The sequence below is a fragment of the Triticum urartu genome, chromosome 7, assembly GCF_003073215.2.
Source record: "Triticum urartu cultivar G1812 chromosome 7, Tu2.1, whole genome shotgun sequence".
Taxonomy (NCBI): Eukaryota; Viridiplantae; Streptophyta; class Magnoliopsida; order Poales; family Poaceae; genus Triticum; species Triticum urartu.
Window position 1 is genome coordinate 385,630,752 of NC_053028.1, and position 24,503 is coordinate 385,655,254.

At 43.3% G+C, this 24,503-nt stretch overlaps 1 protein-coding gene across 3 annotated transcripts; it reads left to right on the forward strand.

Annotated features, from left to right (window-relative positions):
• Positions 1–708: 708 nt before the first annotated feature.
• LOC125523598 (bifunctional nuclease 2) lies at positions 709–10,033 on the forward strand. Of its 3 annotated transcripts, none has more exons than XM_048688624.1 (11): positions 780–1,006; positions 1,419–1,450; positions 1,812–2,111; positions 3,928–4,098; positions 4,183–4,232; positions 4,310–4,366; positions 4,451–4,516; positions 4,622–4,696; positions 5,102–5,220; positions 5,571–5,662; positions 8,963–9,684. In XM_048688624.1, the coding sequence occupies exons 2-11, from the start codon at positions 1,441–1,443 to the stop codon at positions 8,974–8,976; spliced, it is 954 nt and encodes a 317-aa protein (XP_048544581.1). In that variant the 5' UTR covers positions 780–1,006; positions 1,419–1,440; the 3' UTR covers positions 8,977–9,684. The 3 variants fall into 3 exon arrangements, with proteins under 3 accessions (XP_048544580.1, XP_048544581.1, XP_048544579.1); XM_048688622.1 differs by having other exon boundaries at positions 785–1,006; positions 9,672–10,033; XM_048688623.1 differs by lacking the exon at positions 1,419–1,450 and having other exon boundaries at positions 709–1,006; positions 9,672–10,033.
• The last annotated feature ends 14,470 nt before the right edge of the window (positions 10,034–24,503 follow it).

The following is a 24,503-nucleotide window of genomic DNA, read 5'->3' on the forward strand; positions in this document are numbered from 1 at the left end:
GCACGTTCGTAGTCGGATTACCAAAGTCTACTCCATCAAAATGATAGCCGCCATCTCATCTAAAGACATGACACCTTTGCCTCTATCATCATATTTGCTTTCCGATCTACTATTTACCACTTTTATTTTCAGATCTATTATTCCAAAATTCAAAAATACATTGCTGCAAATTTTTGTTATTTTTTTTATTTCACGTTTCCGTGAGATCTATTTATCCAATCTACTACAAACTAATTTATGTTTTACCTGAGAGGGATTGACAACCCCCTTTACACGTCGGGTTGCAAGTATCTATTCTTTGTGTGCAGGTACCGTTTACATAATGTTGCTTGGTTCTCCTATCGATTCGATAATCTTGGTCTCATCACTGAGAAAAATATCTACCGTAGCTGTGTTGTATCATCCCTTTCTCTTCGATAAAAATATTGACGCGGATAGCTATCAGGGCCCTGCTCGTTAGTGTAAAAGCCCACCGAGCCTCGGGCTAGGCCTCTTCTTTAATCGCTAATAGGACGGGCTCAGGTCAGATTCGGCCTTCGGACTCAAAATTTAGGCCCAGGCACGACCTGTGGACAAGGTCAGGTCGGGCCGTCCGGGCCAGGCTACCCATGGCCAGTATAATTGGGGATAACCGAAACTTCGAAAATAAAGGATATACTATGCCGATGTTCACTTACTTTCTTGAAGGGGAAGCACGCAAGCAAGTTTCACATATTCTCTCTTCGAAACTACGCCACAAAGCCTATCCTACAGTACTCGTAGCCATACTGTAGCCAAACATTTTACCACTCGCCCACTGGTACTGCATAGGAACCGCTCGCCCACCGCTACATTTTCTGCTCTCTTCTGGATAAAGGGAAGGCCAAGCCCCACCTCTTTCGCTTCCATTTTCCACCCCCAGACAATAAATATACTTGGTCACTTATCTCTATAAAGTTGCGCTCGTGTTTCCCCTAAAAAAAGGGTTGCGCTCGTGCTCGATTCCGAGGAACGGCCGTTGCTGTTGGTAAGGCGATCTCCGGTCTCCCCCCGATTTAACCCTTATTTTGATGTGATCCGTGGTCTGATCGCCGTGATTCTTTTCCCGTTTTTGCTGGCTATTTCCGGGATTTCCCGTTCGTTTTCTGATTTCCCTTCGCGTTGGTTTGTACATCTTTGGGGATTTTGGTCTCCTCGGGTGATTGTTTCTGGCTCGAGCATCGATTTTGGTCGGTTCTTGCTTGTTGCTTGCGTGTAGAAATGGACTTTGATTCGTTACTTACTTTTGGATTAGTGCGGTTATTTTACGAGTCAATTGTGGCGCAAAATTGGCAAAATTGACAAATATACACTATAAGAAAGAGGAAAAAAAAATCTCCAGTGGCTTATATAATTGATTGGTCAACTTCAATGTTGTTTCTTCTATTTTGTCTACGCAGGCGCCAAGACTTACCTTCTGATATGATCTTCTGTAAGGAGTTATCCTGCTAATATGGGTGTCGGATTGTGTGCGTACTGCAATTAGCATGGAAATTACAGTAATGATAAAATATTTACGGATTTCTAATGCTGCTGTGGCAATCAGCAGTGATTAATTATGCTGGAAGCTTCAAGAAAACGATGAAGATTATGTTAATGCCACTGTGCTAGATTAATTTACAGAGCTGATTGTTAAATCTATAAACATACTGTACTAGATTAATTTTCTTACTAGCATTTCACTGCTATTATTTCTTAGAAGGTGCAGAAATAATTTCCCATTTGATTTTCCATTTAGGCTAGGTCTCCCATTCTGATCAAACTTATTAATCATTTTAACTTTTATTATGTAGGCACATTGATGGCAATGGAGGGACCAATTCTTTGTCGCCCTATAATGCAAGCAAGGCTTCCTGCTGCCCTTGTCAACAACTCATTGATCAAATCTGGGCAGCTTGGCACTGCATTCTTGGGTGCTGTGTCTAAATACCGCAACATTACTAGACTAGTTTCTCCAATCTCTCAGTCATCTTCAAAGAACTTTGGTCCTATTTGTCGTAGCTTCAGCTCCTCATCTGATGGTAATGGATACATGGCTGGAAACTTCAATGAGAATGATGAAGATTATGTTAATTCCACTGTCCTTGAAGCTGGTAATCTCTTTGCGCCATGGTGGTTTGAATATTTTTCTGTATCATATATGTTCAAGAATTACATCAGCTTAAATCTGTTTGCACTTAGATTACTTTTATTATCTCACTAATTATGCAAGATTTGTAATTTCTCTGGTGCATCACTAGAGCATTACTGGCGTTAAATTTTAAGTATTATTCTTATTATTACAAGTTCCATTTCTGTGCTCATTTTTTTCCTTATTAAGGGCACAATACATGATTTGTATACTCAAACTTAGGGAAAAGAATACTGTGTAGAAAGGAGGGTTTTCCACTTGAGCTCCCACGTTGGATTGTGGCATTGTCTCAGGGATAGTTTTGCTAGTATTGATCTAAAGCAAAGGTAGATATAGTGGAGAAAAGGAAGTCTTTTGAGGGCTCCGGAGTTTGACCTTTAAGCACATGGAGCAAAAGACTCAGCTTAGCAATCTCATTCACCTTTTGATAGTATGGGCATACTTATGGACACAATGTGATTTTGGATCACTAAAATATAGAATTAAGTCCTTGCTTCACCAAGTCTTCGCGCAAATTTGTGTGGGCCATCTTTCATCTCCTTTGTTGCAACCTAATGGAACTTTCTTGAGATAAGCTAGTTAAGGCATTAGTTCTTTGAGATATTTGACATTAATTACCAAAATCCACCAAGGGCATTAGTTGCACTTTCAGTTGACGGTGAGGAGGAGTGTTGCCGCTAGACCCCTTACCGCCCAAACAATGGTCCCAACCACCGCCTCCCCGGGGATGATGACGACGAGTCTGGCGCCTCCTTGGATGACGACGATGAGTCTGACGCTTCCTCGGATGATGAGGGCCACGACTACGTAGCGCCGTCTGAGCGGGTAGCAGGACTGTAGGTGCAGGCGGTAGCCGTGGTTCCTCCTGCCCCTGCCCCCCTAGTCGACACGGGTGCCTACCTCCCTTAGTGCGCAGGCTACCTCGCTGCTTAGGGCCGTGATCACCTCCTCACCGACCTCACCTCCACCCTTTCTTTATCTGAGGACAAAGTAGGGGAGGACTCTACGGGATGGAGATCTGCCCTCCTTCGTCGCCCCGCTTGCCTGGCGTGGTGTCCTACTTCCGCTTGCTTGTCCCCGGGTCACCGACACTGGTCCTTGTGAATCTCCGCGTGCCCTGAAGCTGGTCATGGTCTACCTCGCCACCTCCGTGGCTCGCCGCACTCCTCACCAGCCTCCCGTCAGAGCGACTGGCCGGTGCGCTCCAGGGCGGGAGCGGAGGTAACGGAGCCCACCGCCGCTCAGCGTGCGGAACAGCATATTGCGGCACTCAACCTGGATCCAGCAGTGACAGCCGCTCTGTAGGTGGGGGGACAGGGACCGGCTAGGTGGCCTGCTGGATGGTCTTCAGATGGTCGGCCGTCAGCTCTCTGCATCCCCTAGCAACTGACACCTTTTCCCAGAGGCGTCTTCTATCGCTTTGGTGTTTCGCTTTTGGGCATGTTTGTGTTGTTGCCGTAGCAGAATTATTATTTACTTTCCTCATACATGGATAACTTGCTGTATGGACTTGGCTGGTGCTTTATCTATAAACGGGGCAAAAGCCTAATTTCGAGATATTTAGGGAAGTAGAAGCAATCGTGCAGGGAGTAATAGGATACATCATATTTGTATCACATGATAAATGCTGGAAATATATTCCCAGATTTAGTTACACTTACAGAATAATGAACAGATAGGTGCCCATCAACTAACTAATTTTTTAACAGCAATATATTGGATGTGTTTGTTCTTCAGTAATTGTTAGTGAAGCATGTGTTTTGTGTTTTCTTTTCCAGTTGAGGTCAGAAGTGGATCAGAAGGATATATAGTAAAGATGCGAGATGGGAAAAACCTGCGGTGTGTGCATAATAATTCTCAAGGGAGAGAGATTCCAGAGAGTGCACCACAACCTGCTATCGTTTTGAGAATTGAAGATGGAAGTGGAACTTTACTTCCAATCATTGTTTGTATGCACAACTTCCTATTCTCTTTGGAAGTTTGAAATTAGAATATCTCTTTGATTATAATACATGCCAATGTACTTTTTTCAGTGGAGATGCCAAGTGTACTTCTGATGGCTGCTATTCGCCATGTTCATATTGTAATACCCTATTTTATTTCTACAGTTCACGCCCATTTCTTTTGATTCATAAAGTCAGTAACCCTTTCTTGTTTTAGGCAAGACCTACCATATATCAAGTTGTTAAGGAACTGATCGATAAGATGGGCTATGAGGTATTGGAATGCTCTGGATCGCGATCAGTTCAGAAACCATAACTCATTAATTTATTCCTTCTCTCATGTTGTGGCTGTTTCCAGGTAAAACTTGTTCGGGTAAACAAAAGAATTCAAGAAGCATACTGTGCCGAGCTTTATCTAACAAAGGTACTCGAGTAATTGAGTAAATTGCTAGGAAGGAAACTGAACATCGTGTTCAGTGGGTACAGTAATATCATAATTGTTCTGAAGTGAAAACTGCCTGTACTGCAGATTGGAGATCAAACAGAGAGTATAACATTTGATCTTCGGCCTTCGGATGCTATCAATATTGCTGTTCGCTGCAAGGTATTATTTTAATGTTGAAGGTTCATTTTTGTATCTAATAGCCCTGGCACTAGATGATGACATTCTTCTCCGTTTCTCTTTCTGTTGCTGCAGTTTCTCTTCATTTCTAAGTTGATTCTTCTCCTTTTAAGGCTTAATGATTTAGCGTCTTTTCTAATATTCTAGATGAGTTTAGAACGTAGCTGCAAGCTCACAAGGTTACTAGCATTAGCAAAATGGATCACTAGTAGTAATTTTTTTTATACACGTGAACCAGGGGTAATCATGTCATGCTTTCCATAATTCAGACACCAAATGTGAGGATAATTGTAGAATTACGTTCATAGCGAATATGATCTAAAGCCCATCTTATCTTATTATGGAGTGCATCACATATATTTATGTCGTTGCTCTTGACAAAAACAGGTTCCTATACAAGTACATAGGAGTCTTGCATACAGCGATGGCATAAGATCAGTCGAGCCAGCAAAATTGGTGGCTGCAGGTGGCCTTTCAGATGGTTTATTGTTTACTGAACTTGACAGGTATCTCTTTTATGGACCTATGTTGTTGTGGCCTGAGTGCACAAACCAATTGTGACAGCAGTTTGTTCTACATACCTCGATCCTTGCATTAATTTGTTTGGTTTTCCTGGCAATAAAAAATGTATGTGAATTGTAATAAGAATGAGAATGAGTGTTCTCAGTCGGACCTTTCCGAAAACGAGTTAGACACAGTAACTTATGGTTGAAGGGTCGATTATGAGTTGATAATTTGTTCTTCCATTCAAAATTGTGTTTCATTGTCAAAAAAGTTCAATCTGTGTATAATTTATTGTTCAAAAGCTCATCCATCTTCCTGCATGTTAGTCTCCTTACACTAAGCTTTTTGTCAGACCTGATGGAGAGCCCTGCGTTGAAGCTCAAGAGTTCAGTTTGGTGCGAAACATGTTCATTGCAGTTGTTGAAGAGAGATACAAAGATGCAGGTAACGATTGTGTTTTGATGGCCTTATTTTGATGCATCAATGCACTAGAAACAATGGATGATACTCCCAAAGAAATATAAGAGCATTTAGATCTCTTTTGGCTCTTCGATAAGGATTTCATATAGTTCTGTGTTCTCAAGATGTTTTGAAATATATTTTTTCTGCTGGAAGGTGAGGATTGTCGTGAACTGTAAAACTTTTTTTTTTTTGAAACAAGGCAAAAGATTTGCCATTTTCATTGATTAAGAGAGAAGTTTTAACAGGTACCCGCAAGGCGGGGGAAAGGAGTCTACTCTCGCGGCATTACATTACACAGGTGTCTAGCGCCTGCAATCGCCCAAATACGAGCCTCCTCCTTTATCCTAGCAGTGACCATGGTCACTGTGGTAGCGACATTCCTAAAAACTCTTGCATTGCGCTCATTCCAGAGTTCCCAGGAAACAAGCATGAGCATGGAGGCCAGAGCCTTCCTCGGGGGCCCCCTATCTAGGATAGTCTTGAACCACCATTCCTTTACAGAAATTTCGTTACACCAGCCTGCAGTGATAGCACTGTTTACGCCGATCCATGAAGCCACATTAGCCCAAACGCGTTGGGAAAATCTGCATTGGAATAGGAGATGGGGTGCAGATTCAGTAACTTGCTTGCATAAAGGGCAAAGCCCATAATTGGGCCAGCCCCGACACTGGAGCCTGTCCGCTGTCCAAACACGATTCTGGATGACGAGCCAAGCAAAAAACTTGCACTTGGGAGGCGCCCAAGCTTTCCAAACGGACATGTTCATGTTGCTCCTGAGATGGCCCTCGAACTCCGCCATGTAGGCCGAAGAAGCAGAATAATCGCCACTTGTAGTGAGCTTCCATAGGATAGTATCACGGACTCCCGCAACAAGGTTGATCCCAGACACCCTTTCCCAAAGGAGGGCGAACTCCTGGATGTGCCCCAAGGATAGGCCATGCTGGGTGTTTATTTGGCTGACCCAAAAATTGTTCAGGAGTGCCTTTTGGACTGTGCACGTCTTTTTCTTAGAGATGTCGTAGAGAGCGGGTGCAATGTCTTTCGGCCTGATCCCATCCAGCCAAGAGGAGTTCCAGAAGCTCGCGCTGCAACCGTCTCCAATGTGAACCATGGTGGCAGCCGCGAAAATGTCTCTGTCCTTGTCAGTACATGGGGTTCCAGAGCCTAGCCAAAGCTTGGGGGGTCTGCCCATTCATACCAAAGCCAACGAAGACGCAAGGCGGTGGCGAATTTCTCGAGGTTGAGCACTCCTAGTCCACCATAAATCCTTGGCTTACACACAAGTTCCCAATTGACTTTGCATTTTCCTCCCATGACCTTGTCACAACCTGCCCACAGATATGCGCGTCTCAAACTATCGATCTTCTTTCTCACCTCCACGGGTAAATCAAGGGGCGTGAGATGGTATATTGCAATGGCCGTGAGCACCGCCTTGACGAGGACAATATGACCAGGGGTGGCCACGTGCTTGGCCGCCCATGGCGGGAGCTTGCCGGCGACCTTGTTCTCTAAATATTGGAAATGTATCCTTTTGAGTCTTCTAACTGAGAGGGGCAGCCCCAAATATCGCATTGGGAAGCCGGAGCGAACTGCTGGAAAGTCATGTAGAACATCTTGAAGATCGATGCCCTCGCAACAGATAGGCGCAACGAGACTCTTTGCACAATTGGTGACCAAGCCGGTGACCTCCCCAAAAGAGGCCAACGTCGATGCCAGGAATTGAATATCACTTTTAATGGGTGCAACGAAGATGGCAGCATCATCGGCGTACAAGGACGCACGGATCGGTCTACCTCTGAGCGGATGCAAGCTCCCTTGGGCCGTGGCTTTGGCAAGTATGTGGTGTAGGGGGTCAATAGCAAGGACAAAGAGGAGCGGCGAGAGCGGGTCCCCTTGTCGAAGGCCTTGTCCATGTCTGATCGGGTCGCCGGGAATGCCATTAAGTAGCACACGGGAGGAGGCTGTGGAGAGGAGCGTCGAAACCCAATCACGGAAGTGGCTTGGGAAGCCCAGGTGTCGGAGCAAATCCATCAAATAGTCCCATCTGACCGAATCGAAGGCCTTTTTGATATCGAGCTTGAGAAGGAGGGTAGGGGATTTCGTACGGTGAAAGCGTCTGGCCAAGTTTCTGACATACATAAAGTTGTCGTGGATGCTTCTCTTTTTGATAAAAGCACTTTGTGCATTGGAGACTAGGTTGGGCATGTGAGGGGCTAAGCGAGAGGCCATCATTTTAGCGATGATTTTGGTGACCGCATGAATGAGGCTAATTGGTCTGAAATTCGAAATGTCCTCAGCGCCATCTTTTTTCGGGATAAGGGCGATGTTCGCTAAGTTGAGCCAGGTGAAGCTAGAGGCGCGCAGGTTGGAGAAGCCATTGACAACAGCCATCAGATCCCGCTTGATGATGTCCCAACATTCCTTGAAAAAAATACCGGTGAAGTCATCCGGTCCCGGTGCCTTGTCACTTGGTAAGGAGAAAATAGCCGCTTTAGTTTCCTCTTCAGTGAATGGTAGGTCCAGATCCGTAAGATCACATGGCTGGGTTTGAATGGCCTCCCAGTTGAAATCTTTTGACCGTGCCGGCCCCTTACGAATGACCGTGGAGAAGTGCTCATGGACAATGGCTTTCTTGTCGTCATGATTGGTAACCCATCCTTGGTTGTGCCGGAGACGATGGATAAAGTTTTTCCGTCTCCGCCGATTGATTCGGAGATGGAAAAAACGCGTATTGGCATCCCCCTCTTTAAGCAAGGTTATCCTTGAGGATTGCTTTTTTCTAGCTCGCTCTAGGACAGCCAGAGCGACAACCTTCCGCTTGAGTTGTTTCCTTAGATCTTGCTCGTTGTTGCTCAAGGTCCGAATTTCTTGTGCCATGTCCAAGCGCAGGATGACCTCGAGAGCCATGTGGAGTTGGACTTTATGGCGAGAGAAAAGCTTCCTGCTCCAGCACCTCAATCTCTGACTAGCTGTCTTCAACTTGTGGAAAAGAATTTGGCATGGGTCATGGTGGCTCACCCTTTCGTTCCATGCATCAGCAACAACTTTCTTGAAGTTTGGCATGTTTGTCCAGAAATTTTCGAACCTAAAGGATTTTGGCCTTGAGGGTCCCTCGTCGCTAGCAAGGAGAAGGGGGCAATGGTCGGAGAGCGAGGATGACAACGCGTGCAGGATGTGGGAGCCAAAATGGATGTCCCAATCTTCATTACAAAAAAAGCTATCCAGCTTGCTCATAGTGGGATTATGCTGCTCATTGCTCCATGTAAACTTTCTATTTTGTAGGTGGATCTCCTTGAGCTCACAAGAATTGAGTGCATTACGGAAGCGAACAATACGACTCCGGTCCATATTTGCTTTGTTTTTGTCGCGGGCGCGGTAGATTTGGTTGAAATCTCCAGTGATCAGCCACCTAACTCCATCGAGGGGCTTCTGGCTAATCATCTCCTGAAAAAAGGAGTCCTTCAGATTGCTTCTTGTATGGTTAGCCATGAATGACAACAACCTATGTATTCTCAGTTGGAATGTTAGAGGCCTCAATTGTCCTGCACGACGAGCGACTGTTCATGAAACCATTGCCTCGACCCCCTGCAACATTGTTTGTCTGCAAGAAACCAAGCTGGCCAATATTGATCAATCCGCTGCAGCCTTCCTTGGAGGACATCGTCTAAAATCTTTTGCTGAGCGCCCGGCTGACGGCACCCGGGGAGGAATCCTCCTTCTCTGGAACGAGGATGTGGTCAAGATTGAGCAGGTCAATTTGGGGACTTTCTTCCTTTCAGCCATGGTGACCATAGTCGAATCCAGTAACTGTAAAACTAGCTCCAGTTTGTGCCGTACAAATGAGCAAAGGAGACAAATGTCACCTGATTTGACATGAACGTGTAGATCGCATCCAAGAAATTGATATTGTATACTGTTCTTAAAATATAAGTCCCTTTAGCTAAAATGTACCGAGAATTGTTAAATTAGTGTTGATTTCTCTGTTCTGCAGCAACATGGAAGGACAAACTAATGAGGCTGAGATCTAAGCGGAAGAACTGGGCCTGAAAGGTTCTTAACTCGGTACTCTATTTGTATCATATTGTCGTCCCTTTGTAGAACTGTGATTACCCCCCGCCCCGCAATAGACTGGTCACTTTGGACTGTGTAAATAAAAAAAAGTGTCCTCAACCTCACTATGCAATGGAGATGATTGGTCCGTATGGTTTGATGTAATTAGACGTATATATTCCAAGGCCCTGAGAAGTAGCTTCTGTAAATTCAGACTAATATTCAGAAAGTAAGAACTAATCTATGTAAGTTCCATCCTATTTATGCATGTTGGCGCCAATGGTCATCTGGGCCCTCATTGAATCTTGTGTTTCGATAAAAAAAAGGGTACTATATTGCTGGGACTGTATTTTCATATTTAATACAACTTTTAAACTAAATTATTATGTCTGTCATTCTTAAATATTGATGATTCTAAGGTACTGGGTTGCAATTGGTATGTAAAATATCATTGAACCCCTAGGTTTCATAATATATTTGTGGGAGATACTACTATGTGCAAGGCATGGGTCGGGAGTATGATACGCAAGACATGACAGCAAGGTCTCTTAGAGATCCTAAACCTCAGATTTCGGGAGTCCCACTCCCAGCAGAGTTGCTAAAACTGTGTTCGCACACAAACACGCTACCATGTGCCCCAGGGGTACACATGACACGTGGCCAAAGGAGCCTCAACCAATTGTTGAGTGATAAAATGACATATGGTTGCAGGAGCCTTGTCAGGAGCGTGATATGTAAAACACATCGACAAGGTTTACTAGAGGCATCCCTCTCATAAGCATAGCATAAGTGGGCAATTGACAGAATTGCACATAGTTATGATTATGATTCTTGATGGCATGACTTGTCCGTGATAAGTGGATTGTTAATCCAACTGCATCTACTACTATTACTTCACTCTAAACTACTATCCAATATCTATCTCAAATTATTAAATTCATGACAAGATTGCTTTCCAACATGCATCTCAAAGTATTAAATTCATGACAAACAGATAATGCTTTAAGTAAGATGACATAATATAGACAATGTAAGACCAAGCAATATGTTCAAACCCCGTCGTTTCATCTTTAGTAGCAACAATACAATACGTGCCTTGCAACTCCTCCTATCACAGAGTAAAGGACACTGTAAGATTGAGCCCATTACTATGCACCACTCTCTCTGAAGATCTAATCATCTAATTGGCCAAAGAAGACTCATAGATCGGAAAGCATAAGTAGCTATTAAATCACACATAATAGATCTCAAAAGCTTCAAATAGTTTCAATGAATAATCGGATCATAAACCCACAAGTTATCGGATCCCAACATGAACACCGCGAGAATTACATCGAATAGTTCTCCAAAGAGATCGGTGTATTGAAGATCAGAGAGAGAGAAAGAGAGGGGGAGAGAAATAGAGAGAGAGAGAAAGCCATCTAGCTACTACTATGGACCCGTAGGTCCTGCTCACTCATCATCATGGAGGCAGCAAGGTCGGTGAAGATTGCCTCCCAAATGGGTTCCCCCTCCGGCAGAGGATCAAAAAAGGCCTCTAGATAGGATCGAGAAAGCATATAGGCTTGCGACGATGAAAAAATTGTTTCAAGTCTCGCTCTGTTTTTTTTTGATTATTTGTGAATTTATAGGCTTGGAATTAAGGCAAATGGAGCCACGGTGGGCCCACAAGCTCACATGGCGCGCCCCTAGGAGCGCATCGCCTGAGCTTGTGGCCCCCCTTGATCATCGTCTGGTGCCTCCCCGAAGCTTCTAGGGTCATTCCTGGTCTAGAAAAATTCTCCGTAAAGTTTCATCGTGTTTGGAGTTTGTTTGGTACTCCCTCCATTTTTATATACAAAATCACAAACTCAGATTACAAATACCAATGTAAAATTTAATGCTTGCGTTGCAATTCATCTTTTCTTTTTGTTTACTGGGTCATCAATACGTCGCGTGCATGCAAACAAACTGAGTGGGGGAAGTAGTTAACTGTCATTATAACTGCATGCGTGCAAGTATTAAATAGGTTTCTAGTACGAGAAAATATCATTAATTTTTCCTCGATTACAGTTAGTTGCCTTGTATAGATGCAAAATGTATATTCCATAGTGACCTTGTATAAGTAAATGGAGGGAGAATGGTTTTTGTGCAAAAACAAAGAAATAGACAAAAAAAAAGAACTGACACTAGGCACTAATTTAATAGGTTAGTCCATCAAAAATAATATAAAATGGCACATAAAACATACAAGAATGATAATATAGCATGAAACAATTAAAAATTATAAATGTGTCGGAGACGTATCACGCAACAACGATGGTCACGTCCGCTCCTCAAAAAAGCATTTGTAACACCTCCTAAATTATGTGTCCTTTAGTTATAGCTCAGAATAAATATTTATATTCATATAGTACATAAAAAAACCATTGGTGCAACTACGTGCTAGCCGCATTGACACATGTAAAATTCATATATGAGACTAATGAGGTAGCGCTCCATGAGATAATGGGCCCCGATAATGGTTTGTGCGTGTCAATAAACTTGCTTTGGCAAGCTAGCAATGGCCCATGATGGACAAGTCTAGAGAAACCATGCCATGCAAATAGCATAATTTGTTGGAAGTTGTCGGTTCTATATCCGGCGTATCTCATAGTAGGGGTCCTAAGCTAGGCGTCTTGGAGCGATGGTAACATAGGCACGGGATTTTATCCAGGTTCGGGCCTTCTTGATGAAGGTAAAATCCTACATTCTGCTTTTGATTATATTGATATGGGTGTGGTACAGGGTACATGTGTCTACCATAAGATTGATCTAATGAATATCCTCCCTTATTGACTAGCCTGGCCTTGGTTTATATAAAACACCAGAGCCCTAGGGTTTAGGAGAGCCCTTGGCTTGGGCGCCAAGTCTTGTAGAAACCTCCTTGTATGCGGCGTGGGCTGCCTGAAGTGGCCCATGAGTGAACCGCCATGGGGGTCCTCAGCCCGATCCAGCTGATCGGGAGACGACGTGGTGAGTACCCCCTAGTCCAGGACACCGTCAGTAGCCCCCTGAACCGGTCTTCAAGTTGGGGACGCTCCTCGATTTTTCCAAACTGTTCTTCATCTTCGGTCATCGATCTTGAAAACTGGTTCAACAAATCTTTTAATCTTGAGGATCGTCGAAGTGAATCCAAAGAGTTTACACGTCGGGTATCCGAGGAGCCCCTTTAAGTCTTCGGCCTTTAACAATGCCTTATTATTTTTACGCCACACCTCGAGTTTGAAGTTGTTCCCGTGCGGCGGTGTCCTCTTGCATCCGAGGCCCAACGCCGGACTGCATTCGAGGTATCCTTTGTAGCCGAGCACCGACGCTGGACTGTATCCGAGCTCCAACGCCGGACTGTATCCGAGCTCCAACGCCGGACTGTATCCGAGGTGTCATAAATCACCTTGGCTCAAAAAAGTCGAAGGAGTTTAGCCGAGCTTAATGCCAGAAATGCCCTCTATGGAGCCAGCCACTAGCGTCCGAGATTTATGCCGGACTGCTTCCGAGGTGGTGCACCACCCCGACCGCGGGATGATTTTTTGTCAATATTTTTGATTGGTGCCATTTATTCTCTGCCGGGATATATAGCCAGTAGCCCTCAAGGTGTGTATCGGTCTAAAACCCGAGATGCACCTGAAGGATGACATAAGACCGTTGATCCCAGTAGCCCCTAGGACTCAGGTTGATTGCAAAATCGGCCTGAGGATCAACTCCTAGCTCGGCAGAATACTTCGGGACACAAAAAACGGTGTGCAAAGTCCTCGAGACTTAGGTTGGTGCGGCCGACCAACCCGAAGATCATAATCTCCTCGAAAACTATATTGCACTTTAAATTTTCTGCATTGGATTGTCGATGCAATAGCCCTCGAGAATTGGGTTGGGCAAAATGACCGACCCTAGGATCATACCTCCTCGGGAACAAGTTCAACTGTTATGTATGTTTTGACAATACCGAAGTGGAGTTCAGCAGGAAAGATGCTGAACTGTAGTTTTAGAAAAGAGTTTCACACCGAACACCTCAACCAAGAGAATGTCCTGCTTCCTGAAAATAGGTGAAAAATGTTATCAGCTCAAACAAAGGCCAACAAACATGCGTAAAAACTTTACGTCTAGATTGAATCAAGCTGTCTTGGTGCCAAAATGAAATTGGTCTTGAAATTGTACTTTCGTCGTGCTTTGACATGACACATCTGATCTCTAGACTTCAAGTGGGTCAGCCTTCGGCTTCAACCTCCCTATCCCGAAGGCGGAGTGTTTATCAGGCCAGTTTAGCGAACTAAATGCGAGCGGTTTTAGAGAGGAACCAGGCTACCCCGCTATTGATCATACACCTGAGTCGAGAAAGGAGTGGTAGAAAAAGACTGCAGCGACTAAGAAGAAAACATCTATTATATAATGGCTCATACTAATTTAAGAGCCCCCAAGTGACTTGGGTAAAAAAAATTATGTATAATGATTGTATGTACCGAAGTACTTATATCATATCTTTGTTCACCCAAACTTTAAACGCGTCTTAACCGACCGTCTGCTTCTCCCTCTTCGGCCAAGGGCCAAAAAGTGTTATGTACTCCATCTGTTGAGAATATCGACGGTGTTTCCGATAACCAGGCAATCATGCCATAAGGCTGTAACAGACAAAGTGCGCTCAGGGAACTTTCTACATTACTGACAAAGTGTAAGAAGCATCTTCGCAGAAAATAGTACCCCCACCGATACCTTTTTTTCGGTTGCTCATTGTTACTATGAGACTTGTGCAATAGATTTTTTGTACTCATGAGTTCCGTTGTGTGCCGACCATGATTGAAAACAATAAAAGTGCTAGCTTTTGGCTTCACGCAGTCTGAGGTCCGAGCTCGGATGACCCGATCGTGACAATCGCAGAGGTGCTTCCTTTACTCCCTAGCCGAACAATCGGGAATATAGGGGTAAACACAGGAGCAAGGCAACACAGCTTGCGGAACACTTAAGTCAACATGGTGCATATTGTGGCGTAATACACGAATAAGGAACGAAGCCATACACGTATAATCATATGCAAGAGGAAAGGCTTCATAAAGGAAGCCCCAAGTAGACGGGGTATTTAAATTTGTGTGTCACAAACAAAGTTTTGACAAGGAAGTTTTTCACAAACAACTTTTTGCCAAAAAGTATAATGCTTGGTCGAACTGAACAAAATTTAAAACTGAAAGTTTTTGAGCATGAAAGCGACTTAGCTGGTTAATGTTCTCCATGTTGAGGACGCGGTTCGAGTTTGGTGCAAGACAAGGTTCCAGCCCTCAAGCTAGTCCCGAGGTAGCCGAGCGGGGAGCTCGACACTCCGAAGTGACTACACAACATGGACGCTGTGGCGAGGTGAAACCCGTAGTAATTTGGTCATCGGAGGCAGGATGATGACATCGGCACATCGAAGTGACCACGTGACGTAGTCGAAATTCATTACCTGCACACATAAAACAATGCGAGCAAGAAACAATAATAATTGAGAAATAATTTTTTTGCATAATTAATCAGGTAAGTTTGGCCTGGGCGCCAAGATCGGTTCGACGAAGTGGCAGCCCGGAGGTGTCGATGCAGGTCTCCATGCGCGGGACGACAACATCGGAAAAAAATTCTCTGGAAAATAATACAGCACAAAAGAACAGAAAATATTCTTTGTATAATAATTTATGTGCTAAACAAATAGCTAAGAAAAATAAAACCTGGACGGTGATGATCGTGGAGGACCGAAGCAAATAAAGAAACAACGGTCGCACTTTGGTCATTGCTCGAAGTAGTGCTAGCTGGACTGCTAGCACTCATCAATACGTGAAGCAGTGTTTGCAGATTAGACCACAATGACCGTGCTTGCAAAACAAATATTTAATTAGGTTAGAAATACTCTAGATTTATGCACTTTTCGAAAAGGAGTACTAGGAGCTGCCAGCAGCCAATGGAGAGCTGAATTAAAAAGGGAAAAATAATTAAATCTCCCTGTTTGTGTGCTGCCATGGAGCCAAGTCCCTGCAAGGGTACTGCTTTTGCATTATCTCTTCGGCTAGATCGCCTGTTGGTCAGATTGAGTCTGGATCCGATGTATCCAGATTTGATGTACCGCCAAGCAGCGGACGCGAACATAAACCGTACTGCAATCTATATACATACAACAGTACACACCTAACAGAAAACATAATGGCATAGATAATTTGTACTGCATGTAATTATTAGAAAGAATAGCACCTGAGGATTCCTTAATAAAGAAAAGGAAGGATTGATCTCCCTGTGGGTTGCTGCATGGCTGAATTCGTGTTAGCTACGGGCATTGCTCAGCGTGGACTATATATGGACGTGCTCGTCCTCCTCAACTGGATTCAGGGTGCTCGGGATAACGACACAGAGGTAGCGCAGTGGCAGCATGATGAAACATGAATTCTCGGGGCGATCTCATTGTGGCCACAAATTAACTAACCTGTGTAGAGAAAATAACACTGGCCCAAGCAATAATTTGCTCCTCAAAGAAAAATGTTATACATTGAAAGTACTTTGGAGAGATGGCACCTGACACTCATACGAGGAAGTTGACCACTAACAGTTTAGGTGATCAGTATTTGCATTGAGAAGCATCATCGCCTCTCGCTCCTTGGACCTTGCGCACAGGCACGTCGGCCTAGTCCGGCGCCTCGGCCAGCAGATCGGCCAAAAAGGGCTTCTTCACAGTTTGATGTGCCGCCGTGTGGTTTCCCTAACATCAAGTGGTACGCGCAAAGCTAGCCGCACCTTTAATCAAGCGAACCTTGAAAAACGTGTTTCAAATTAGTACTAGTACATTAGCACTTGTCTGATGCATGCTCAATAAGAAGTGACAGGCCATGAACGACAGCGTAGATACTGGTAGGAAAAAAAAGGAAAAAGGAAGAGAGCCTCCCTGTTGTTTTCACGCTCTCCTTGGCCAGGTCGCTGTCGTCATGTAGCCAATCCGTCAACTATGCTGCCGTTTACAAAACGTCTCACCAGGATCTTTATAGCACGCAAGGTAGCTCGGATCTGATGTTCTACCAGACGGCGGATATGGTCGCTGCCGTTCAAAAATTATCTCGATCTGATCTGGCTGCAAACAGATAGCACGACACAGCAGCAACGCTTTTGCAGGAGAGAAAAATTTACACGAAAACGAATTTAATTGAAAAACATCGGATTATACTGATGGCACTTGAGCAGACCAATTAGCAAGTAAGAGAACTAGTACCGAAATTTAATTGGTCTCAACTTCTAGTTCGGGAGAAAGTACTACTCCCTCCGTTCCTAAATACTTGTCTTTCTAGACATTTCAAATGACTACTACATACGGATATATGTAGACATATTTTAGAGTGTAGATTCACTCATTTTACTCCGTATGCAGTCACTTGTTGAAATGTCTAGAAAGACAAGTATTTAGGAACGGAGGGAGTAGTACAAAAAGAAAGAAAACCAAGTTGAATGCTTAGCTTGGGCAGCTTTACGTCATGATGCCTTTTGGAATTCGTGCACAGGGGTGTTTTTTTTGTGGCCTTGCTAATCCGATCGTGATCCTTTGGCCGGCGCGCCGCTTGATGGATTGGATTCCTTTAGCCTGTTTTTCACAAACGGCTGCGTGTGCGCTAGCTTCTTTGGGATCTCCATGCTACGCACGGGTTCATCGTATTGCCAAGCGTCGAGTACGGCATTCGCCGCCAATATTTATTGTCTCGATCTGCCTGCCACCAAAATAGCGTGGAACCAGCAGCAAGGATTTGAAAAAAACAAGATAATTTACATAGAACAGATCTAACCCAAAAGATATCACCTGATCGTTGAATTCGATTCCCACCGAACCGTGACGAACACCTAGCAGGCTCTCAATAAAAGCACCAATGTCAGTTCTATATCCGGCGTATCTCGTAGTAGGGGTCCTAAGCTAAGCGTCTTGGAGCGATGGTAACATGGACACGTGATTTTATTCAGATTCGGGCCCTCTTGATGAAGATAAAACCTTACATCCCGCTTTTGATTATATTGATATGGGTGTGGTACATGGTACATGTGTCTATCACAAGATTGATCTATGAATATCCTCCCCTATTGACTAGCCTGTCCTTGGTTTATATAATACACCGGAGGCCTAGGGTTTAGGAGAGCCCTTGCTTGGGCGCCAACTCTTGTAGAAACCTCCTTGTATGCGGCATGGGCTGGCCGAAGTGGCCCATGAGTGAACCGCCATGGGTCCTCGGCCCCATACAGCTGGTCGGGAGACGACGTGGTGAGTACCCCTAGTTCAGGACACCGTCAGAAATATAGACCGTATACACATTTGGACTCAAGTTCTATATCCAAATAGTAAATGAGGTGGCTTTGGCCCCACGTTGCATAGAGAATATTCAACCATGGGTATGTTTGCTCGGCGTCTCTAGGGAAATATCCAATGGTTTCTGGGAACATCTGTCCCCGGAATCTCACCAGTCATCTCCGACCAGTCTATTAGTATAGTTTGACTTTCGTTTGTATTCTTTCTTTCTCTGCACCATTTCTGCTCGTATTAGATGCCTTTGCACCTGTACCGCAACTATGACCCACTCGCGCATTGAACCACCGATAGCTGCTACTCAGCGGCCAACCATCCCTGACTTGCTACACGCTACACGGTATGTCTGTACTCATCAGGACAGTCTACTGTTCTTGCACTAAACATTAGTACTGAACTTGTCATTTTAAATTTACTAATTTTATTTCCAGTAATCTTCACACAACTTCTCTCCGTGCGGCCAACATTTTGTTTAATAAAATGCTGCCTGTTCAGTAAAGCGTTAAGTAATATTTTCATTGTTCTTCAATCATGGTAACGTATGTACGTCCGTTTTTTTAATGTTGACCAAATCGAGTTGTTATTCTTAGCAACGAACTACTTACCCTAGTTTATTTTATTTCAGATTAACAAATCATGTAGAACGCGTGTTTATAATTTTCATTGGAAATACCGTTTGTTTCTCGGGTTTATATATACCTGATATGGGAATTTTGTAATTACGAAAAAAGTCAAAAAATCTTTTTCTTTTTTTAATTAAACTTTATCTTCTTTTGTACTTGTATAAAAAGTTTTGCGAAGGAAAAAGTGACATCAACTTCAAGGCAAAAAAATATATTTCAAAGACAAGAAGCATGAATAGTAACTTTTATATAGTGTTGATTATTTTTTGACGAAAAATACCATGAAAGTTATTCCTTGGGCAAACTTTTATACGAGTACAACAGATGGTCAAGTTTATTTCAAAAGAAGTTTAAATTCTTTTTAATTTTTTGCAATTACTATTTTTATATAGGGTGTATATGCACCTGATATGAAAAAAATAGTAATCACAGAAAAGTCAAAATTTTCTGAAACTTTTTTGGAAATAAACATGACCTTTTGTAGTTGTATAAAAAGTTTGACGAAGGATGACTTTCTTTTGTAGTTGATCCCGGACCAGTCCACAAGATCAGGGGGACAACATACTGACACACGGCAAGCTGTACTAAAAGAAGATGTGCCTCCGAAGTTACGCATTGAATGACCTGTGATGCAAACCGCATCTGCCAACTGTTCTATCCTGTACTGCAGTCTATGTAGCATTGTTGCATCGGTGTATAACCTGCTTTACCATCTCAAAGACCTAACTGCATATTCATATTCGCTACTTTAGTTACAGATCACGAAGCACAAGCGCATGCTGTGGATACCAGGGACATATGTCCCCATAGACCAAACGTCCGCCTCCGACATCTCCAACACTAACCTATTTTTGGTGCGGTTGGTTGGAACCGATCGTGCGTGAGTAGATACCCGATGGATTTAGAAGGACTTGCACGGTTATAGCATGAAACAGTGAAGGATTTATATTCATATTTTGGTGTGGCTGGTCGTCCCACACACCAAGAACTTGCACCAGAGCCGTCCGAGAAGTAAGAACAGACCGAGTTTCTCATTTAAGTCTCTCATCCAAATTCCATCTAAGCACATGCTGGAATTACGCTGATCCGTTAGACAAGACAATGACGCTGTAATACCGCGTAGATGTCGAGGTACACCACATGGATCTTGCACCTATCTATCAAGTCTCTCATCTAACTCTCACCTATGCACATGCTGGAACTAAACCGATTCGTTAAACAACGACGCCGTAATACCGCATAGATACCGAGGTACACCACATCAATCTTGCACTGAAGTTTCTCATCCAAATCTCATCTAAGCACACATCGGGGCTACGCAGATCCGCTAAACAAGACGGCGGCACCGTAATACCTCGTAGATGACGAGGTAGACCCCACATATAGATCGACCTTGCGCCGATCCAACAAAAGGCGACATCGCAAGTGAGATCATCCGGTTGTCTAAGAGAGACACCTCAGCTATGCTTCATGGCCAACTCGGTGAAACACACAAAGCTCGTCTCCTCCATTGGTAAGCAGTCCCATCAAATCTTGCCGTCTTGATCTTAGCAATCTCGCCAATCTCGTCAATCTCGTATTCTTAATCTTATTTTCCGAAGGAATATTCTATGAAATCGACAAACGCAGCAGTGCCCAAAATTGCAACAATATGAGCATAAAATCCTCCATCAAAGGGAGCTTAATACCATGGCTTCCTGATACGATGAAACTGCCTATAATAAAATAGACCAAAGCATGGAACGTCTACTCCTACTAGGATAGTCGACCGTTGCTTCATGCAAATCATGAAGAGCGTACGCGGCTAAGGCCAAATACAAAGGAGTGAAATCTACTACATTGATTTTTGCCCCTCACGATGAGGCAACTTCAATAAAATGTTATCTCGATTCAGCCCCTCGGAGGCGAGACTACAAATTGTACATTGATTTTGTCTCTCACAAGAAGACAATATTAACAAAATATTACTCTAGTTCCGCTCCTCGCGAGGAGGCGACGTCCATACAATTCCACATTGATTTTGCTCCTGCGTGGAAGCGAGATCAATATTTGTCTTATAAGTAAGCATCATCCAATGCATATGTGATATATTCAACATCGACATCTTGGCTGAGTGTTGACGAGACAAAAGGCTTTACAAACCGTCATCTTCATCATACGTCCAGTGCCGACAAGGCTAGATGAAATTATGGCCTAGTGCTGACAAGGCTAGGTCACCACTCTACCGACATACAAACCTACCGGATTGGACACACCGTTGCTGGGCACCGACTAGGCGATAGCAACAAACACATGTCTGCGTCCGATGAAGTCAGGGCATCACACAACTGGGCATCGACAAGGCGAAAGTCATCCCCTTCATCGACAACATCTTGTTTGTCACACCAACATGGTGATAGTACTTGTGACCGGGTTTCAGCGAAACAAAGCCATTATAACACCCCATATGTAACTTTTCCCAATTTGGCAATATATCCATCTTGTTCGTCATCAATTCCTGGTGGTTTCATCGTTTCGGTTTCCTATTTGGGTTTTGTTTTGTTTCTCATTGCGTTGCATTGCATTGTCTTGTCTTGTCATTAATTGTTGCATCATGGCCTCCTCACATGTTGCATTATGCTTGGTGTGAGTTCATACATGTTGTGTTGTTGCATGGTTCATGCATTTGATCTTGCATCATGGGTGTTACAAGTTGGTATCAGAGCCTTCCCCGACTTAGGAGCCCCCTGCTTGATCGAATCGCTGACGTTGTTGAGTCTAGAAAAATGTTTTGAGTCTTATAGGATTATATATATATCGGAGAGTAGGATTCTTTTTACTCCTCAGTCCCTTCGTTGCTCTGGTGAGGCTTCCTGACGTAGAGTTTTGACTCTTCTCTTCTCAAATTTCACTAATTTTTTTTTAGGATCACGCGGGTATCTTGGAATCGTTTCGATGGTTTTGTGACGAGAACATTGTTCTTGGTGCCTCCTGACATTTAGGGGTTGTGGCAGTGTCCCAGGGAGTTGAGCTCCGAGGTGTTGTCGTCACAATTTTATCGTTGCCGGTCTGGAATACCTGAGTTCGCCGACATCGAAAATCTCCTTTATGCAGTTGTTGGTGAGATAACCTCGACGCCACCCAGTACTGGGGCGGGAGTTCGGGAGTATTGCCATAACTCGTATAACGGATGCTTTTCGAAGGTTGAGGTACATGATTTTCGAAGGTTTCTTGGTTATGTGTTGAAGGATGGATACAGCTGGATGTAGGAATTGTTAGTTTGGGTGAGATATTATGCTTCCCCTGTATCCCCAACACCTGATTGCATAACCAGAAAGTTTCGGGAGTTTATAAGTGGGAATTCAAGTAGCTCCTAGAATATCTTTCCAACGGACACATGATACGATATGGGATCTATCATATGTTTGTTTCCGGCTTATTTTGCAAGCCAATCCTTTGTTTTGTTTTCGTTGTGGTATTCGAGTTGCTTCAAAGTCAAATGTTGATTCCATGTCTCTTTCTAAACATTGTTCTCATATTTCTATGAGAGTACTAATCCTTCTTGATCATCGAGGTTGTCATGTCAATTCTTTCCAACCGGTGTGCTTCTCTTCAAGTGGATCCGATCATTTCAACATCCGCAAGATCAATTCTAAGTTTCTCAACGGTGTTCGTTCCATCTGCCCAAGTTGCTTTTGTTTTCCTGCCCTCCCACCCTTTTTTTCAAGGACTCGGATTTCTTAATCAAGTATCCATCTTGTTGATGTGAAGTCTCTCCATTCTTTTTCGTCAATATTCTTATCCGGTGATCCTCAAGAAGATGCTAAGGGAGCTTCAAGCTCATTATTCTTCATTCTTTTCTTCTCCGGTGGATTCAAGTCAAGCTTTGTTGATCATATCCTTTTCTTGTTTCAAATGTTTTCTCGTGCCGGTGCACCTCTTAATCATCCACTCTTGCTATTCTATTGTTACGGAGTGCTGAATATATCTCAGAAGGCTCATGTTGTCATTCAAGATCCGTTCAACCTATTTCGAGGTTGTTATCTCATTCAAGCCATTTAATTCAATCGACGCAATCTCTCTTTTCAAGTAATCGTTCAACGGTGTTTCTTTTGAGTGGGACCTAACCCACAGGTCTTTTTCCAGGATCTTACCTGACTCTTCTAATTTTCCCGGAGCTAGCCTAAATTCTTTTAAAGTTTGACGTAAGAATGAATTTTCATCAGTCAATTGCCGTCTTCAATATCACTTTCAAATTATTTTCATCTTTGGCTCAACCTCTCCTCTTTTAATCATTCCGGAGTGTCATCAACAATTCATGGTGGTGTTTCTCGTTGTCATTCTCAACACTTGAAGACCGAAGAAGAGTTTCTCTCAAATCTTGGTCCGTTCTCTCGAAGATTCATGGTTCTAGCCTTATGCCATCCTCTCATAATTGTTTTTGATTGTGAGAATTCTTTTCACCCATCCGGAGCAATTCATGAGTCTTTTCAGTTTGATTTGCCGAAGGCCATATTTTCGGGTTTATTCATTCCAGCTTTCAACTCTCATTCTCGAAATCTTACCGGTGCATCATTCAATTATTATCTAATCAGTTCACGATCTCTTCGTTCACTTGTATCTAAATCCCCTCAAGTATCTTCATTCGTTCTCTAATTCTTACCGGTGATTCACCCCTTTACTTCGTTCGTTTTCACTTCTTACGGTGGATCGTTCAACATTCCTCTTCCGTGTGCTCATATCAATTTATTCGTTGTTTCCAAATCCTACCGGTGGTTCGTTGAAGACCTTATTCAAGTTTGCACTATATCTATCTTAATCCTTTCTACGAGAATAAGTAGTATGCCAAATCCGTTGCTTGTCATCAATTTAAATTGGTGAAGGATAAGCATAATGTAATTCTTATTCTTGTTTCATCGAGTAAATTCAATTCCTTATTCCGGAGGTTCATCAAAATTCTTGATTTCTTTTGATCATCTTTCTTTTCAGAGTTACAAGTTTTTTTCTCGGTTATATCATCGCGAAGATCCATCTATATCATTATAAGGCTTCACCTTGTGTTTTCAACTTCTCTTTCCTTTTGTTTGATCATCCTTTTGTTACCGGAGTTTTTCGTGGAGGCTCTACATGGCGGTTCGTCAAGGTTTCTTTTCATTCTGCAATTATTCTTCAAGATTTCTCTTGAAGTTAAGATCCTCCAAGCTATACTCTATAAATAAGCATGGTGTTCAACACATGACTTATTTGAGGAGTTCAAGCATTCTTCATCTTGCATCCGAAGTGCAATTCTTCCTACATTATCTTTTGAGGTGGTGTTATGACACTCTTGACAATTTCCCTTCGTGTGTCATGATTCGCAAGTTGTCAAGAATGAGATAGTTAAACCCATCAATTTGTTCTAGCATGAGCTCTTGTCAATCCATCATTCTCTTTGTTGGAGTTATCTTGGGTTATATTTCACCTAAAGCTTTCCCTAAGGATTGTTGCTATTTATGGTGCTCATAAATGACCCAAGTTCTTCATTTATCCTCCCGGTGAGATAAGCTTCTCGTCTCCTTGTTCATATCAATCCAATCTATTGTTTCCGTTAGTGGCAGAATTTCATCTCATAGTTTTGAGAAGTTTTTCATAATCCCACTATAAGCTTATTCGTTTCGTTGTTGGTTTTCCAACAACTCCGTTATAACCTTCTTGGAAGGGTGTTTTCCAAGCTCATTTGTGGCAGAAGTTGGCATTTTTCTTCTCCATTCTTTCTCCAATGATCGAATCTCCCGGAGGCATTGTGATGTTGCTCTCTTCACTCTTCATCTCGAATTGTGAGGACCGTGTTCTTTTCTGCTTATCCTTTTAACCGGAGTGTCGTGCC

Coding starts and splice junctions, on each gene's coding strand:
- LOC125523598 (XM_048688622.1), top strand. Junction 2,112..3,927: donor TTCCACTGTCCTTGAAGCTG/GTAATCTCTTTG, acceptor TTTCTTTTCCAG/TTGAGGTCAGAAGTGGATCA. Junction 5,221..5,570: donor TTGTTTACTGAACTTGACAG/GTATCTCTTTTA, acceptor GCTTTTTGTCAG/ACCTGATGGAGAGCCCTGCG.